The 20345-nt window shown below is 42.9% G+C and overlaps 1 protein-coding gene across 11 annotated transcripts in view; it reads left to right on the top strand.

The window, feature by feature from the left end:
• Positions 1-20345, top strand: part of LOC135106437 (uncharacterized) — a 188840-nt gene that overhangs the window by 151534 nt on the left and 16961 nt on the right. For 7 of the 11 annotated variants that reach the window (XM_064015446.1, XM_064015447.1, XM_064015441.1 and 4 more), the window contains 2 exons: positions 144-349; positions 4327-4383. In XM_064015446.1, coding sequence (XP_063871516.1) covers positions 144-349; positions 4327-4383 — 263 coding nt within the window. Of the gene's footprint in view, positions 1-143; positions 350-909; positions 1034-4326; positions 4384-4893; positions 7253-20345 lie in introns of those variants that run through there. The other 4 variants (XM_064015443.1, XM_064015449.1, XM_064015445.1 and 1 more) reach the window with 4 other exon arrangements.

A 20345-nucleotide genomic window follows, 5' to 3' on the forward strand; every position in this document is an offset into this window, starting at 1 on the left:
ATTTTATTTTGTAATACACTTATCTAATAGCAATAAATAGCAATAATAGCAATAAAAAATATTGAGCATTTAAGATAGCCTGAACAATAAATAAATAAATAAATAAATAAATACATTCATACAATATTTTTTTTTTTTTTCAGGCACCATAATTAAAGTTGAGGAGGAAAATGCTTTTATCCACTTCATTTGTGGCAACTGTAAGAGTGACAAGATACAGGAGGCAGGGGATGGCCATATAGATTGTATATCATGTGGTCATAAATCAGTCCTTCACAGCCAAGGTTACTTCTTGGAAGTGTGGCTTGATTGTGGTCCTGACCTTCAGCAAACTTATGTCAAAGTGAAGGTAAGAGCTTCATAATACCTAATAAATTGTGCATTCAAGTATACTAAACTTTAACTAGCATCTTCAGTATATATATATATATATATATATATATATATATATATATATATATATATATATATATATATATATATATATATATATATATATATATATATATATATTTTTTTTTATGTAGGAAGGATACCGGCCAAGAACAACAAAAATCCAATAAAAAGAAAGGCCCACTGAGATGCTGGTCCCGAAATAGGGTAAAAAGCAGTAGTCAAAAAATTAAGAATAAGTGTCTTGAAACCCCGCTCTTGAAGGAGTTCAGGTCATAGGAAGATGGAAATACAGAAGCAGGTAGAGAGTTCCAGAGTTTACCAGAGAAAGGGATGAATGATTGAGAATACTGGTTAACTCTTGCATTAGAGAGGTGAACAAAATAGGGGCGAGAGAAAGGAGAAAGTCTTGTGCAGTAAGGCCACAGGAGGAAAGGAGGCATGCAGTTAGCTAGATCAGAAGAGCAGTTAGCATGAAAATAGCAATAGAAGATAACAAGAGATGTATCATTGCAGCAATGAAAAAGAGGCAGAAGACAGCCAGTTAGAGGAGTGGAGTTGCTGAGGCGAAAAACTTTTGATTCCACCTTGTCTAGAAGAGCACTATGAGTGGAAGCCCCCCCCGACATGTGAAGTATACTCCATACATAGATGGAAAAGGAAGGTGGAAATACAGAAGCAGGCAGAGAGTCCCAGAGTTTACCAGAGAAAGGGATGAATGATTGAGAATACTGGTTATCTCTTGCATTAGAGAGGTGGACAAAATATGGGTAAGAGAAAAGAGAAAGTCTTGTGCATGAAAATAGCAGTAGAAGATAGCAAGAGATGCATCATTGCAGCAATGTAAAAGAGGCAGAAGACAGCCTGTTAGAGGAGTGGAGTTGTTGAGACAAAAAGCTTTTGATTCCACTTTGTCTAGAAGAGCACTATGAATGGAAGCCCACCCAGACATGTGAAGTATACTCCATACATGGATGGAATAGGCCCTTGTACAAAGTTAGCAGCTGAAAGGGTGAGAATGGCAGAGACGTCTCAGAATGCCTAACTTCATAGAAGCTGTCTTAGCTAAAGATGAAATGTGAAGTTTCCAGTTCAGATTATAAGTAAAGGACAAACCAAGGATGTTCAATGTAAAAGAGGGGAACAGTTGAGTGTCATTGAAGAAGTGGGGATAGTTGTCAGGAAATTTGTGTTGAGTTGATAGATGGAGAAATTGAGTTTTTGAGGTATTGAACAATACCAAGTTTGCTCTGTGCCAATTAGAAATTTTTGAGAGATCAGAAGTCAGGCATTCTGTGGCTTCCCTATATGAACTGTTTACTTCCTCAAGGATTGGATGTCTATGAAAAGACGTGAAAAAGTGCAGGGTGGTATCATCATCAGCATGGGAAGAGAGTGGGTGACAGGACAAAACCCTGAGGAACACCACTGTTAATAGATTTAGAAGAACAATGACCACCTACCATAGCAGCAATAGAATGGTCAGAAAGGAAAATTGACATGAGGTTACAGAGAGAAGGATAAAGGCTATAGGAGAGTAGTTTGGAAATCAAAGCTTTGTGCCAGAATCTGTCAAAAGCTTTTAATATGTCTAAGGCAGCAGCAAAAGTTTTACCAAAATCTCTAAAAAAGGATGACCAAGACTCAGTAAGGAAAGCCAGATCAACAGTAGAACACTCTTGTTGGAACCTATACTGGCAATCAGATAGAAGGTTGTGAAGTGATAGATGTTTAAGAATCTTCCTGTTCAGGATAGATTCAAAAACTTTAGAGAGGCAGGAAACAGTTTCAGGAACAGGCTGAATATAGGCAAACTTCCAGCAAGAAGGAAAGGTAGATGTAGACAGAGTTGAAAGAGTTTGACTAGGCAAGGTGCAAGCATGGAAGCGCAGTTTTGGAGAACAATAGGAGGGACCCCTTCAGGTCCATAATCCTTCTGAGAGTTTAGGCCAGCGGGGGGCATGGAAAACATCATTGTGAAGAATTTTAATAGGTAGCATGAAGCAGTCAGAGAGTGGAGAAAAGGGAGGAACAAGCCTTGAATCATCTAATGTAGAATTTTTTTTTCTTAGCAAAGGTATGAGGGAAGAGTTCAGCTTTAGAGGTAGATGAGATGGAAGTGGTGCCATCTGGTTGAAATAAAAGAGGGAAAGAAGAAGCAAAGTTATTGGAGATGTTTTTGGCTAGGTGCCAGAAGTCATGAGGGTAGTTAGATCTTGAAAGATTTTGACACTTTTTATTAATGAAGGAGTTTTTGCCTTTTCACTTGGCATGATTCCAGGCATAAAGCTCATGAGATTCTGGTGATGGAAAGCTCAAGTATGTATGTATGTATGTATGTATGTATGTATGTATGTATGTATATATATATATATATATATATATATATATATATATATATATATATATATATATATATATATATATATATATATGTTAATACTTTTTGTTAACCCTCAGACTTTCTCTATAGCAAAAAGAAAACAAATCCCTATATGCTCAATTGCCTTCACTTTCTTGATCACTATTATAAACATAAAACATCTATGCTGTGTTTCTGATTCATTACTGTAAATCCCATGGTCAGGAAAGTATTTGTCTTTATTAAAGAATACAGACCATAACTAGGATAATGGTGCCTTAATCCCAGATACTACATACTTAGGACAATATGTAGTGTCTTATCTTGCTTCAAGATACTCACCTTGGAACATCACACACTTTTCACAGCATCCCATCCTTTTATCAGATCAGTTCTCAAAGTCCTCTTTTTAGGATATTCATCAGCTGCTTCATTGCATTCTTCCTAGTCTAATACACAGTCTGAAATCTCCTCAATGATTATTTTAACTTTTTTTGAGAAAAGTCTGATAGTATTGGGAGCCAAATCTGGGCTTTTGGGAGATGAAGAAAATAATTGTGGTTCTTTTCTTTTTACTGCACTCTGTAGCTAGCAAAGAACCTAAAAAACACAATGTAAGTTACTTGCAAAAGTAAGATTATTATTAATTTTTTATTTATTTATTTATTTTTTATTTATTTATTTTATTTATCTATTTATTTATTTATTTACTTTATTTATTTATTTTTATTTATTTTATCTATTTATTTATTTACATTTTTTTCATTTACTATTATTTTTATTTATTTCATTTATTTTTTTTTGTATGTGTGTATGTGTTAGCATCTTAAACCTAAGATCTTCAGTGTGAAATCAAAAGCATTTCATCTTACCAGTTGCTATCCTCGAACTGACTGTCTTCAACCTCTCTCTCAGTGCCACAGTGTTGCATCCCTTGCTATCTGAAGATATCAGATGATGCTACCCTCATTATTATCCAGATTTAGAGGCCTCATGCCTCATAGTGTTGGCAATCTTTTCCTTAATTTTCTTGTGGAGTGGAGTTCTCTGTGTCTCTTGAATGGTTAGATCCTTACTGACAACATCCTCAACATAATTCTGCCATCAGCACAGTCCATCAGCTCACACTGGATGGAGTGTGAATTATTTAAGAAAAGAACAAGGTGCCACAACATTGTGATCATATGGCACCACTATAAAGTGTTTAAAGCAACTGAAATTGTGGTAGAGTAAAACAAAATGTTAAAAGCAACTAGAATCATGGTAAGGTAAAATGATATTATAGTAATAACAAAATCACCTAAAAAGGCAAGACACAGAAGGAAGCTGAATAAAAAGTAAACCAGAGATCAGAGGTTGTGGACGAGGTCAGCCTGAGATTAGAGAAATTTTCTTCAAATTAGAATTTCAGTTGAGAAAAGTACATATGGTTATTTTGGTTTACTATAATTTCCACTAACATTGTTAGAATTTCAGTTGAGAAAAGTACATATGACTACTTTGGTTTACTATAACCTCCACTAACATTGTTATTTTATATAAGTTTTTATGTTCTAAACTCTTTGTTACAGTTGTACCAGAAAACCATAAAGAAGCTGCTGCTAGCATGCTGTGGACCACAGGAAGAGGTTTGTAATGTAGTGAATAGCAGTTTCATATAATTTAAGTAATAATTGCAAGAGGTAAACTGAATGTTGATGTATCATTATTTACATATATGGATGCAGGTACATATATTTTCAGTATTTGTAGATATGGGTGCAGATGCAGTTATTTATACAACTTAGGGATTTTATTATTTTGGGTGGCCACTTCGTGGATGTCAATCCTTTTATGCACAGGGCTTCCATCAACGTATTTGAGATCAAAGTCAAGATCCGGCAAACAAGCAGTCACTAAAAAGAAGTAAAACAGGGCCCAACAATGGGTATACAAGGTCCTTCTGGCCTCCTGTAATGATTAAATGCATCATCTTAACACCAGGTTCAATCCCCCTCATGGCTTCTGCTACCTCTGGTCAGCCTCTCTAAACTGCCTCCTGTACAGTCCAGTGCAGGGCACACATCCACTTGCACAGGGTCCTTCTGGCCTCCTGTGGTGAATTAAATGAAGTTGTTAGCCTGTTTCACCTCCTACAGGTAAGGAAGCATTGCAGCTGCCAAACAACTCCATCCTACTGAGAAAGAATCAGAAGCCACATTCTAAGGGGAACAACTACAACAAGGAACAATGGCTTTAAGGATTGTAATATCCTATGAGTTTCCACCCTCACAAAAGTAGAAAACCACCCACGCTCCTAGAATATTACTTACTGCTGCTGAACAATATCATATACAGCTTCTCAAGACAGATCACTGCCACCCAGGAATGGGAAGGCCTGGAGAAGGAGTAGACGTTACTGCACGAGAGACATTATAATCCTCTGGGTCCAGAGCTCTTAAACAAACTATGAAGCTCAGCAGCATTTAACATTACAACAAAATACTACAGATACATAAACAAGCAGCCCACATACTAAAGGGAGAGCCAGCCAGCCACTCTGATATGCAAAAAACCCAGCCCATAGCTTTTTTTTTTTTTTTCTCGGGAGGGACACTGGCCAAGGGCAACAAAGATTAAAAAAAAAAAAAGCCCACTGAGGTGCCAGTCCCAGGAAAGGGTCCAAAGCAGTAGTCAAAAATTGAAGGATAATTGTCTTGAAATCTCCCTCTTGAAGGAATTCAAGTCATAGGAAGATGGAAATACAGAAGCAGGCAGGGAGTTCCAGAGTTTACCAGAGAAAGGGATGAATGATTGAGAATACTGGTTAACTCATGCATTAGAGAGGTAGACAGAATAGGGATGAGAGAAAGAAGAGAGTTTTGTACAACGAGGCTATAGGAAGGGAGACATGCAGTTAGCAAGATCAGAAGAGCAGTTAGCATGAAAATATTGGTAGAAGATAGCTAGAGATGCAACATTGTGGCAATGAGAGAGGCTGAAGACAGTCAGTTAGAGGAGAGGAATTAATGAGACAAAAAGCTTTTGATTTCACCCTGTCTAGAAGAGCAGTATGGGTGGAACACCCCCAACCATGTGAAGCATACTCCATACTCCATACATGGACAGGTAAGTCCCTTGTACAGAGTTAGCAGCTGGGGGAGGGGGGGTGAGAAAAACTGGTGGAGATGTCTCAGAATGTGTAACTTCATAGAAGCTGTTTTAGCTGAAGATAAGATGTGAAGTTTCCAGTTTAGATTATAAGTAAAAGACAGACCGAGGATGTTCGGTGTAGAAGAGGGGGGCAGTGGAGTGTCATTGAAGAAGAGGAGATGGTTGTCTGGAAGGTTGTATTGAGTTGATAGATGGAGGAATTGAGTTTTTGAGGCATTGAACAGTACCAAGTTTGCTCTGTCCCAATCAGAAATTTTAGAAAAATCAGAAGTCAGGCATTTTGTGGCTTCCCTGCATGAAATGTTTACTTCCTGAAGGGTTGGACGTCTGTGAAAAGACGTGGAAAAGTGCAGGGTGGTATCATCAGCATAGGAGTGGATAGGACAAGAAGTTTGGTTTAGGTCATTGATGAATAATAAGAATTGAGTGGGTGACAGGACAGAACCCTGAGGAACTCCACTTAATAGATTTAGAAGAACAGTGATTGTCTACCACAGCAGCAATAAAACGGCCAGAAAGGAAACTTGAGATGAAGTTACAGAGAGAGAAGGATAGAAGCCATAGGAGTGTAGTTTAGAAATCAAAGCTTTGTGCCAGACTTTATCAAAAGCTTTTTTTTCTTTTACTAGATGCCAGAAGTCATGAGAGGAATTAGATCTTGAAAGATTTTGGCATTTTCTATTAATGAAAGAGTTTTTGACTAGTTAGAGAGCAGACTTGTTATGGTTCTGGGTAGAAATATAAAGTTCATGAGAGTCTGGTGATGGAAGGCTTAAGTAAGCTGAGGAGTCGGTGTGAAAGATATTTATCCAAATTAAGAAAGGCATGACAACAATAGGCAGACTCGTGGTGACTCCTAAGTTAACTATATCAGCAGGGGCTTACTGCTTTAACTACAATAATAATGTCTACTTGAACAAAGGCCCTCTAAACTATATATCACCCCTTAGTCTCCTTGCCTTGCTCTGCTTAAACCCGTATGTCTTTCTCCTGGGCTGCACAAACACCGTCTGACACCCCAAAAACAATAGGACGCATCTCCCAGCCCATGCCTCTCACAAGAGGAGAAAGTCATATGATAAAGAAGAGGGGAAGGATAGGAGATGGGGCGGTAGTGGCGGGTGACATACCACCACCTGCCTTGCTCACTCACTACAAGAATGACACTAATATTAATTTTGCTTGTGGCACTTCCCTTAAGGAGCTGGTTGCAATTTAACTATTGCATGGTGTTTGTTACTTTCTGTTCTTACAAATGGTAGTGCTTTTAATATGGTGCATTAAAGAGAAGGGGGGAAATAAAAATATATATACTAGTCTACCCAACTGGGTGAACACACTGGGCTTGTCAGCCTCTCTCTCTCTCTCTCTCTCTCTCTCTCTCTCTCTCTCTCTCTCTCTCTCTCTCTCTCTCTCTCTCTCTCTCTCTCTCTCTCTCTCTCTCTCTCTCTCTCTCTCTCTCTCTCTCTCTCTCTCTCTCTCTCTCTCTCTCTCTCTCTCTCTCTCTCTCTCTCTCTCTCTCTCTCTTCTTTGTCTCACTATCTTCTCATCTCCCACTCATCTTCTTCCTCCCTCCTACTAGTCTCTTCTTTAATGATTTACACAGCACATGACATCAGGAAGAACTATATTAGGATGTGCAGAATTCCCTTGATATTAGTAAACTAGTACAATTCTTTATTCCTCCATGGACACTAAGTATTTCCTTTGCTTACCCATGTAAGTGATTTTTAAAATGCCTACCTCACATCTCATTTCTTTTTATGGTATACCATAGTTTCATAACTGTTTAACAAATAATCTATAATATATTCTTTGTACAGTTGTAGGCTTTAGTGAGGCTCCAGCTCTCCGAACTCTATGTTAGGGCTGGTAAAATGCATTGATAACCCTTGTACTTTTCTTTTTATTGAGAGTGGAAGATTAATCTCTCACTCTCAATAAGTATTTGCAAATAGTACTGCCAACTGCAACATTTACAAGTCCACTACTTTGGTCAAGAAAAATTAATCAGATGATAGGCAAAGCTATGCAAAAATGCCACTATATTGTACAAGAACATCCCACAGATACTCGTCAGTAGAATTTGCTGTGCTAGCCTGATATACTTTTCCACCAAATTTCGTGGAAAACCCACTGAATTGGCAATACTACAGGTGAGTAGAAGAGCCTACAATATTGTTGGAATGCTTTCATACATGGGAAATTAAAATGCGATTGAAGGTCGCAGCGAGCGTTTAGCACCCCTGCCAAAGATGCTATCACTCGCTGCAAGCTTATAGCAGTGAAGGGGATATGTATGTATAGTCAATACATAAGAGACAAACCTTGGAGCTCAAGAATCTCACAGGTTGTGTGTTGTGGTGCTGACGCGATGATGCACATGTGCAGAAGGCCAACTCACCAGTATTCTTACAGCTCAAGGATTTCACATGACACTGTCCCCACCTCAGTTGTCTGGGCATGCAACTCGAGACTTGGGCTGTGTCAGGCTTTCCTTTGAGGACCCTAACCCATGCTCAGATCCTCAGTGGGACCTTCCATCAGGCTTGCCCATGTGTGGACTCTGGTCTCCATATCCCCCCACCACCACTACCACCAAAACAGCATCTCTTCTGGTATGTTGGACCCACAGTTGTTAGGCTTCTGCCGATACTGTGGTAAGTGTGTCTTCTTAGGAGTAAAGGGTGGTGTCATCCTGGTGATTGTCTGTGAGGGTTCACTGTCTAGGGAGCTGTTTATTCCTCTTCAAGAAGGCACATGTAAGGTATATAATCAGATCGGCAGGGTGGAGGGATGTCAGTGGCAGCCAATAAGGTGGGGAAATCAAAGGCGGTAACATCTGTGGCGAGTAGCTGAGTGCAGAGGGTCTGGTGGAGGAAGCAGAAGTGCAGACAGTGGAGAAGGAAGTGTTCCATGGTCTCTTCCACATTCTGGTACCAGGAGCAGAGCATTCTGGCAAATAGTAGCAGAGTAAGGCAGAGGGAGAGGTGTGATGTCAGTCCCTTTAAGGGCCACTTCTGCTTCTGTGTCCACCACTTCATTGCCTCGGATACAAGAATGGGCAGGGTCACAGGGACTATAAGGTCACAGTCCAATCTGTAGAGGTAAGGAAGAGGAGGTGACGCTGCAGGAAGTGAATCAGGGTTGTTGACATGGCCAGGTGATGGGAGAGAATGAGATGCAGGGATGACCTGGAGTCTGCATAAATGACTGCTGCACCTGGGGTGCTGGTACTGTTGAGGTAAACCAGGCCCTGACAGAAGATGAAGAGGTCTGTTGACAGGACATCAGTGACAGGGGAGAGTGTCCAGGTCTTGTAGAGGGGATTTCTGGTCATAGATGGCAGCAGCTATGAATGGAAGGTGGGAGAGTGAGAGCCTTCATTGTAGATCTTGATGTGGTCCTGGTATGTGGCCTGATCCAGGTGTTGGAAAATGTGTGGGACTAAGATGCTTGCAGACTGCTTCAGAGGAAGGTCTGGGATGTTAAGGACGATCCTGTCTGAAATGTTTAACCAGGGAGAGATGTGTCTAATGTGTTGGTGCAGGGTAGTGGTAGCTGCAACTTGGAAAGGGCTTGCAGTACCTAGACTATTAAGGGCCTATGCGCTGGGAGCCAGATTGGGGAGTATGGCTCAATGCCAGAGGTGGAGTAGTTTGGAGACAGGGTGGGATGGTGGTTTTGATTGTATGGCATGGAATTTAGGGCATGGGACTTCCTTCATGCAGGTAAGGGGGGAATACCACTCTGCATGGAGGGCCATGACAGGTGAGGATTTCATTGCCCCCATGGAGTTGTAGGGATTTGAAGGATGTCCAACTTATGAAGGGTAGTGAAGGCAGCAGAGTCATAAAGGCTGCTACCATAGTCCAGTCTCAACCTGATGGCTGCCTAGTAGTACAGCAGGAGGAGATCTCTGTTGGTCCCCTTATTGGTGGATACCAGCCACTCTCTTCATGACATCTAGTTGCTTGTTGTATGAAGTATGGAGATCTTCCATGTGGGCGGACCAAGTGAGGCAGGGTGGGTCCTGGAGTAAGGAACAGGAGAGCTGCAGAACCTGTTTCAATATGAAGCACATGAGGGTGCTCTTGGCTGTGCTGACTGAGAGGCTCCATGTTGTCAACTCTTTCTGGTTCTTGGAGGTGAAATTGTGCCTGGGCTTGGGATGATGCCCTACTGACCATAGTTATGTCATCTGCATAGATTAGGAGGTGTAAGTGAGGAGGGATGGGGAGATCTGGCAGAATGACATTGAACAGGGTAGGGCTTAGTGTGGAACCCTGTGGTACCTCTCTGAATCGGGTATATGAAAGAGGTGGCAGCTTCCACTGCCACTTGGAAGGTCCGGAACCAGGAGGATGGTCCTAGTGATGCCCATGACTGCAAGTTTGTGGAGGATACCTTCGTGAGGGGTGGAATCAAAGGCCCCAGCCAGGTTTCTATAGGTTTCACTGATGTACTCCAATTGGGCCAGAACATCCATTGTGCTCCTGTAGGGTCAGAAGCCACAATGTTTAGGTCTCAAGAGACAGCAGTCCACTAACCACCAGGTGAGGTGGGTGGCAGATAGCCATTCCAATAGTTTATCCACACAGAAAAGACTGTGGGGCGATAGCCAGATGGATGGGGGGTTGGGGTCTTTCTCCAGCTTGGGAATGGGTAGGATGACAGAAGACTTCCAGCACTCTGGGAAGGATCCATGTAGCCAGCTGGAGTTGTAGATGGAAATCATGGTGTGTTGCATTGGTGGTGGGAGGTGTGTGAGAAATTCATATCAGATACTGTCTTGGCCTGCAATTTTCCCTTTATTGAGGACTGAAGTAGTTTGATCTAGTTCACCAGTTGTGAACAGTCTTGCAAGGTCTGGTATACAGTAAAATCCCTCTTAACCGGCATGAACGGGACCGCCAACATGCCGGATACTTGAATATTGCCGGATACTTGAATAGAAGTGAAATTATGTCCACAATCACCACCCTACACTCACGCATCTTACCATAACAAAGATCAGCTGATCTGATCAGCTGCTTAAGTGTAAGCACAACACGCTTTCTCTTTTCTACAACTTTAGGCATGATGAAGGCGTCAGGCGATAAACAGTGCACACGTGGGACTGAGTCACTAAGTAAACACAGTGCAGTGGGCCGAGGATGGCGCGAAGCAGTGCACTCTGGTAGCGAGGGGACAAAGTATCCCTCGCGTGGGAATTTTAATCAATTTTATGAATACACATTGATTTTTTATTGATTTTAAGGCTTGGGGAAAAATGTGCCGGATACTTGAAGCTGCCGGATACTCAAATGCCAGATGAGAGGGATTTTACTGTACTTGAATAGGTTATGTCTGTGGTGACAGTGGCATTGTCCTTTGCCCTTGTGGAGAGAGGTGAGGGGACTCAAATCTTCTCTGTGAAGTGGAATGCCATCACATCAGCTTTGTGGGCATCATCCAGGAGTGGGTCTGCTCCATTCTTTATGGGTGGGGAGGTGCAAGTCTTATAGCCCTCTGTTGCACAGAAGTTCCATGTGCATTTGACAGAAGCTGTTCCTGAGAGTGAGGTGCAGTGGGAATTCCATGCCTTCCTCTGAGCAAGAAGGATGGTCCTAACACAGACTGCATTGAGCCTACAGTAGGTCTCCCACTTCTGTGGCGTTGGGTGACAGCGCCACTGATTCCAAGCCTTTGTCAGGGCCCTGATGGCTTGGGAGGACTCTTCAGGCCACCACAACTTGCCAAGACAACATGGGGTGCGGTAAGTGGTGAGGTGGAAGATCTCTCTAACAGCCTCTTCCAGGGTCAAGGAGAAATGCACTGCAGGAGAGTGAGAAGTCAGGAGGGTGACTGAGTGTTCTCTCAAGCCAATTCCATCCTGCAGGTAAAAGTTTCCACTTCAGCAGGAAGCCAGGCAGAGAGGACAGACTGTCAGAAGGAATGGATGGCAGCAGCAGGAGGTGGTCACTACCCATGTATGGACCAGTGGTGATAGACGTGGCTGTGAAGGCTGGATCCCCAAGGAAGAGGTCTAAAACAGAAAGGACTCCTGTGTGTGGGTGGTAGCAGGTAGGCAGGCCAGGGGGAGAGAGGAGTGTTAGATGGGGTGTGTCTAGGATGAGCTGGAAGAGGGCTTTTCCTGTGGGGTTGGTGAGATGAATGGGGAGGGCAGAGTCCCAGCACCTGTGGTGGCCAATGAAATCTCCCATGAGAATAACCAGTGATAGGTGGGAGACAAGGTAGTGATCTAATTCTTGGTAGGAGGCAATGCCATCAGCATTGTAGCATACCACCAGCTCTGGTCCATGGTAATTCTGGCTGCTACCACCTCTAGGCAGCCCTGATTCTACTTTGGCAGGTTGATGGGGGAGTGGGTGAGAGTATCCTGGAGTGCTAGCAAGACACCACTGCCTCTGTCATGTCTGTCTGCATGGAGGATTGTATATTCCAATAACCAAAGTTGAAGGTGGGGTGGAAGCCATGTCTCACATATTCCTGTTAACAAAGGGAGTGTGTCAGCCAGGTATGTTTTGTGGGAAAGAGAATGTGCATTCCACAACAGGAGGGAGAAGATCATTGCAGAAAGGATAGGAGAGAAGAGAGAGCGGGCCAAAGATGCGAGATGATGACTCAGCCTGTTGAAACAGCTGAAAAGCTTCAATTATGAGTCCAGAAAGTTGGTCCAAGACAGGTCTGGGGGAAAAAGGATGGATGGTGAGGAGTGGGAGAGGACTTTGAGGCAGTGAGCAATCCCAACAGCCAGCTAGTGTGGCGGGAGGTGGTACTGTGGGCAGCAGGTGTAGGCTTGTGGGCATGTGGTGCAGATGTGATGATAGCCTTCTTGGGTTGAGATGGCTGGTCATGCACCTCTCCATGTGTGAAGGAGGTGTTGTCGTTGGTTGCTGGTCGGCAGGTGCTTGTCTTGGAAGTGCCAACGTAACGCTTGGGCCAGGGACTTGATGGAGATTGTGCAGGAGGTGATGGTGGAGGAAGAGGGGGATCACCAGGAGGATGGATCCTCTTCCTTGAGCTGGCCTTGCAAGGAGTCATATTGGTTAGAAGTGACCACAGCTGTGAAGGGAATGGAGGGATCCACCAGTCTGGAAGAGGCCAGTACAGCCGATGGACTTTTGAAAGGGGGACTGGGCAGATGAGGTGGCTGGGAGGATACATAGGGTAGTAGCCACGACTGTTTGTTTATGCTGTGGAAGGGTATTTTTCATGCATCAGACAGAAATAAAGGTCTTGGGCTTTCACATTGTTAGAACAGTACACTGACCTGGGGCCATGATGTCCCCTGTATTTGAAGTGGTAAGGTCTTTCGCACATACTGTCAATTCCTTTGGATGTGTGGGGGCTACTGCAGTGTGAGCAGTGGACCACTGAGCGACATGTGTTAATGCAGTGTCCAAGGCACTGGCATGCAAGACACCTCAGGATGGGCAGCATGTAGGTGTGAGGCATGTACACCAGATGACCTATATACATGACCAAGGGTAGGTCACCTGTGACCTTGAGCTGAACCCAACAACCCAAGGTGGAACAGGGAAGTTGGCAAGGGGGATCAAGACAACCTACTCAGTTGTGGATCTGTCCCTGGCTTTAACGGAGCTGCATATTTCTGGTAAGGTCACCTGCTGAAATTATAATTACTACCAGTGGGGGCACTGGATCAGGTGATGCTATGAACTTATCATTAGACCCAGCTGACCTAACTGAATGTTTCCCTTTGTGTCTCACAACACAAGGAGGCAGTCACAGCCTGCCCTCTAAAGACAACTCTCATCCAAAACTACTTGCACCTAATTATACACACACCCTTCACTCAAAATTCAAAATCAATATGGCGACTCCTACAGTCCCCATCTGGAGACAAATGTCTCCAGGTCAGACTGCACTTCTAATATTGAACCTAAGTGTCTTGACATGCCTCCCCTTAACTTTTCTTCATTAATTTTTGCAACATTTGCAGTCTTGGCTTTAATTTTTAGTCTGTAGAACACCATCTCTCCTCTACTAAACCTCATCTACAAATGTCTCCAGATCAGACTGCACTTCTAGTATTGACCCTAAGTGTCTTAACATGCCCCCCTTAACTTTTCTTCATTAACTTTTGCAACATTTGCAGTCTTTGAAAATCAATCTGTAGAATGCCATCTCTCCTCTACTAAACCTCATCTTCTTTTCCTTACTGAAACACAGGTGTCTGAGGCAACTAACAGTAACCCCTTTTCTGTTCTCTCCTACTTTCTCTACCCTCATTTTCAATCCAAAGCTGGAAGTTGTGTCTGTGCACAATGACAACCTGCTCTCCTGCCCATACTCTTGAATCTTCCAAATTTTCCACTATCTGGCTATGACTACAGAGTCACTCTCAAACTAAATTTATCTCTGCTGTATACCTCTCACCTAACTCCTCTGACTATAAGATTTTTTTTCAACAACTTCCAAAGTAGAGGAAATTCTGATTCTCTTCCCTTTTGTGGAGATTTCCATTCCTGGAGACTTCATTGTTTACCATCAGCATTGGTTTTCCTCTCCCTTCACTGACCATCCTGGTGAACTAGCCTTTAACTTTACAATCCTCCATGACCTAAAGCAACTGGTGCAACACCTTACTCATATTCTTAATCTTTTCCTAACCTCTAATCTCTCTGCTTATGTTGTTACCCTATCTTCTTTGTTGGACTTCTCCAATCACAATCTCATATTTGTATCTTGTTCTATCACTCCAGTCTCTCCTCAGGATCCCTCAAAGCAGAGGTGCCTCTGACATTTTACCTCTGCTAGCTGGGGGAACCTGAGGAGGTACCATGCTGATTTTTCCTTGGAATGACTACTGTTTTCATGTCAGAGACCTGTCTCTGTGTGCTGAGCGCACAACAGAAGTGATTGTGTCTGGCATGGAGGCGTACATTCCTCACATTCCTCAGGCTTATGGACCTGATGAGGTCCCTCCTCTTGTTCTCCAAAACTGTACCTCTGTGCTTGCACCTTGCCTAGACAAACTTTTTCAACTCTGTCTATTAACATCTACCTTTCCTTCTTGCTGGAAATTTGCCTTTATTCAGCCTGTTCCTAAAATGGGTGACCATTCTAATTCCTCAAACTACCATCCTATTGCTTTAATTTCTTGCCTATCTAAAGTTTTTTAATCTGTCCTCAACAGGAAAGTTCTTAAACATCTTTCAGTTCACAATCTTCTAACTGATCACCAGAATGTGTTCCATGAAGGCCGCTGTACTAGTGATCTGGCTTTCCTTACTGAGTCTTGGTCATCCTCTTTCAGAAATCTTGGTGAAACTTTTGTTGTTGCCTTAGACATATCAAAAGCTTTTGATAAAGTCTGGCATGAAGCTTTGATTTCTAAACTACCATCCCACAGCTTCTATCTTTCTCTCTGTATCTTCATCTCAAGTTTCCTTTCAGACTATGTTATTGCTGCTGTGGTCACTGTTCTCCCTAAATCTATTAACATTGTTACTCAGGGCTCTGCCCTGTCACCCACTCTCTCCCTGTTATTCATCAATGATCTTCTAAACCAAACTTCTTGTCATATCCACTCCCACACTCATGATAGCACCATGCACTTTTCCATGTCTTTTCATAGACATCTAACATAAACTATTCATGCAGGGAAGCCACAGAATGCCTGACTTCTGATCTCGCTAAAATTTCTATTTGAGGCAGAGCAAACTTAGTATTGTTCATTGCCACAAAAACTTAATACCTCCATCTATCAGTTCAACACAACCCTGCAGACAACTATCCCCTCTTTTCACTGAACATCCTTGGTCTGTCTTTTACTTATAATCTAAATTGGAAACTTCACATCTCATGTCTAGCTAAAAACAGCTTCTATGAAGTTATGCATTCTGAGCCGTCTCCACCAGTTTTTCTCACCCCCTTCCCAGCTGTTAACTCTATACATCAGCTTTATCCATCCATGTATGGAATATGCTTCACATGTATGGGGGGTTCCACTCATACTGCTCTTTTAGACAGGGTGGAATCAAAAGCTTTTCATTTCATTAATTCCTCTCCTCTAACTGTCTTCAGCCTCTTTCTCATCACCACAAGGTTGCATCTCTTGCTATCTTCTACTGCTATTTTCATGCCAACTACTCTTCTGATCTCGCCAACTGCATGCCTCCACTCCTCCCATGACCTTGCTGCACAAGACTTTCTTCTTTCTCCCAACCCTATTCTGTCCACCTCTTTAATGCAAGAGTTAATCAGTATTCTCAATCATTCATACCTTTCTCTGGTAAACTCTAGAACTCCTTGCTTGCTTCTGTATTTCCACCATCCTATGACTTGAACCCTTTCAAGAGGTAATTTTTGACTACTGCTTTAGACTCTGTTCAGCGACCAGCACTTCACTCAGTGGGCCTTTTTTTATTGCAGTTTTGTTGCCTATAGCTGGTGTCCTTCTTACATTAAAAAAAGAAAAAAATCCTCACCAAGGGGATCCACCTTGGTATACTGGGTGGGGTACCACCCCTTTTAGCACACCAGCAGGTAACCATCCAGTCCCCTAGGGTGAATGAAGTCTCCAAGAGGGGGGGCACTTTTGGAATGTTGTTCCTAAATTGCAATAATAAGGGGAGACCCATTGTCCAGGACATGAGTATGGCCCTCCAGGATGTAGTTCCCCAGAGGGAAGGTGTTAAGAGCCTGGGTGACCTTACTCAGGTTCAAGGAAATTCTGGTACCAGTACTGGAGTGGAGGAGAAAGGATACTGTGATGCCATCATCTTCCTTTGGTGGCTTCCATCCTCAGGGCAAGGGCAGATGGTCTTCCTGAGTTTCCAGAGGCCCATGCTTGCCAGCAGTGAGAGGAAGAAACTCATCCATCTCTTGAGTCTTGAGTTACATCCAGATGGATGGACAGGCATCACCCCAAGGGGTGGCCAGTGACTCCACCATAGTGGATGAAGCAGCCTCTCACCCCCACACCAAGGTAACTATAATCTGCCAGGCACACAAGTACACAGAGAATGCAGGCAGGCACCACACAGTGCCACAAAAATGGTGGCAAGCTCACCATAAAAGGTGACCTAAGGCACCAGCAGGTCTACAGCTCAGGCTATCAGTGTTGGTCCGCTCCTTACAATAGCCGAAGCACATCTCTGGTAAGTGTGTTCCCCCCCATAGTTTTACAGCCAGGCACAGGTACAAAGAAAATGCAGGCAGGCACCACATAATGCCTCAGCAATGGTGGCAAGCTCACCATAAAAGGTGACCTAAGGCACCAGCAGTTCTGTAGCTCAGGCTTTCAGTGTTGGTCCACTCCTTACAACAACCAAAGCGCATCTCTGTTAAGTGTGTTCTCCCCATGGTTTTACAGCACTTCCTCTGAGCTCCATGATGTTCTGCCATCTGCTCTTCTGCTGTTTCTACAGCACCAGGGTTTCAGCGCTGGGACAGCATTTTCCACCACATGCATAAGCCGCAACCCCACTGGGGTTGTGGCAGTGCTGCTCTGAGGTCTCTAAGGTTGGGAGCATTGACACTCACAATGAGGTCCCATTCCTCCTACTGATCAAGAGGAAGAGAGTGATGCCACTCTCATGGCGATGTTGTTTCCCACTGACATGTCTCTACCAGTGATGCTTCTCTAAAGGCAATGCCTCTTTCTGCCTTCTGGTCACAAGATGATGAAAGCAATAATACCAGAGCATACACACAGGATTTCTTCTGGTACTTCTCCCTGCATGTGGATTACCAGCTTATGTTGTGTTTACATATTTTATTTTAATTATTTATTTATTTTGTTTGACGTGTGAAATTTTTCTTTTACATTTCTTCTCAGTTTTTATTTCAGTCTTTTGTTGTTCCCCTTTTGGGCAGCATGTTGACTAGGCATCTATCTCAACCCTTTCTTGGAGGATGATAGGGCTGACATTCTTAGCAGGAATACTTGCAGTGGGATCCCATTGGCTTCTCCCTGCAACCATTTGCAGCTGACAGGCTTCTGCCCCAGATCCTGTGGTGTTCAGTCTCCCTCTCCTCCACACTCTGCCATTGTTACTGCTGCCTCTTCACCTGCTTCCCTCTAGAAGTCTCTTTCCTGGTGCCCAGATCTTGCCTACAGCATCTCCTCCCTCAGGCATTGCAGTTCCTGAATATGTGAGGCTTCCTTCTACTTACAGAAGTACATGAGACTTACCATAGGTTAGTTGAAATGTGCTTCGGATTTTGCGAGGCACATCACGTCTGCTAGATGGTAGAGTTCACATGCGATACACTACACTTCGCCACACAGTCAGTCTTTAAAGATACAACTACCCACATGAAATATTATCTCCCAACCCTTCCAGTCAGTGAATTTTTGTTGTGTAAACCAAGAATCATCAATTAACAAAGGGAGGGAGTGGAGGGCATGTGAACTCTACCATCTAGCAGACGTGATGAGCCTCGCAAAATCCGAAGCACATTTCAACTAACCTACGGTAAGTCTCATGTACTTCTGTAATTTTACTTCGGCAAATCACTTGTCTGCTAGATGGTGCCGTTCACATGAGATTTTAAAGTCATGTGGGTGTTGTATGTAAAGGGTTCAGTCAAAATTCACATTTTGTAAATAGGTGTAAATAAAAGTTCCTATTACAAAAACCCAATTTCATTTATGAAAATAGAACATGATTTTTACTGCTGATAACATTTCAAACCTTACATTATACTGAGCCTATCACTGCTTCTTGAAAAGGGTCTATTTCCCCTTGTATATCCTTATTATAATATTTAGCAAATGTGGCTTCCTGCATCCAACCAGCTTTTGCCATGATGGTGGCAATAGGCACATCCAATGCCTTGGCCTTAGACACTGACGCAGGTCTAATACTACCTGCTGTGTACCTCTTGATATCAATCCCACACTTACATAACATGGTCTTAAGCCACCTTGCCACTGTGTCCTTAGAAACACTCCTATGAGGTTTTATATAACTTATGAGTAGTCTCCCATCTGCATTTCCAGATTTTGTCCTTAGCCTCTCAGTTCTTTCTATAATTATATTCTTTCATAGTCTTACCTACACACAATCTGTAATCCTGAGGGTAAGCTTTAAATACAATAGTATGAACATTAAATTTTGGCCTGCATTGCTTGATGTTACCTCCTAACAAAACTGAAACAGATTCTTCTCCAAATGCCATATTCACCAACAATAATAAGTGCAAAGTTTGGATCCTGGCTGCTTGTGTCATTGCCATCAGCATCACCATTTTTAGCGACAAGTCTTTCAGTGTTAGGCTGTGTAGTGGTTCCATGAGTCTTATCTTTTGTAATACAAGTTTCACATCCCAGGTCGTTGCATACCTGGGTGTAGAAGGGCGTAAGTTGAAGACTCCCCACAGAAATCTGTTGGCGAGTGGGTGATTGCCCGCTCTGCAGCCTTCCACCATAATTCCTATTGCAGATAGAGCCCCTCTCGCCATGTTAATGCTTTCATAACCCACACTCCTTTGAAAGTTATGAGACAGAAAGTTTAATATATCTGCTACAGATGGTACAATGGGATTAATGTTACCTCTACTACAAAAGAGTGTCCACCTCTTGATGTGAGTGTTGTATTGTCTACCTGTTGCTGGTTTCCAAGAGGCCATAATGATTTCCGTACCTTCTTTAGATATGCCACGTTCTCCAAGTTGTTTCCTGACAACTGACAAGCCATCAAATTTGTGTGTTTCATTATTGGGTGTTCCTCTGCAGTTGATGGATGCATTAGCACATTTTTCCTTCTCTGTATGACCCGAGGGTCGTCTACTAGCATCCGAAGGAGCACCCCCATCCACGGTTGTGATGGCCAAAGTGGCACTATGATCCATCCTCTGGTCCTTTCCTCCCTTAACTTCTGCAGACATCTAGAGATCAGAGAGAAGGGAGGAAAGAGGTAAACCAATTTAAAATTAGCCCACGGAATTGTAAATGCATCAATATATGCAGCCTCTGGATCTGGTGTCCATGCACAGAATGGAGTCATTTGTTTGTTCAAACGTGAAGCGAATAGGTCTATACAAGGATTCCCAAATATAGAACACAATTCCTTAAATATCATCTCATTCAGCTGCCACTCATGTCTGTCATTAAAGGAACGTGATGCCTCGTCGGCCATGATGTTACATTTGCCTGGTATGTGGGAAGCTGTCAGCCATATGCCATTACTAAGACACCATTCCCAGATGTCCCTACTAATGTCATCACAAACTATTGACTTAACACCTCCCATCTCATTCACGTAATTAATCGCTGTGGTGTTATCACATAACACCCTGACGTGTAAACCTCTAAGGAGATGTGTAAAAGATCTCAATGAGAATAATATAGCCAATAATTCACGTGCATTAATGTACAAACGCACCTCTTCAGGGGACCATCTGCCATTGGTAGTGATGCTATTTAGGCAACCTGCCCATCCTAGATTTGAAGCATCTG

The sequence above is a fragment of the Scylla paramamosain genome, chromosome 13 (assembly GCF_035594125.1).
Source record: "Scylla paramamosain isolate STU-SP2022 chromosome 13, ASM3559412v1, whole genome shotgun sequence".
NCBI classification, from domain to species: domain Eukaryota; kingdom Metazoa; phylum Arthropoda; class Malacostraca; order Decapoda; family Portunidae; genus Scylla; species Scylla paramamosain.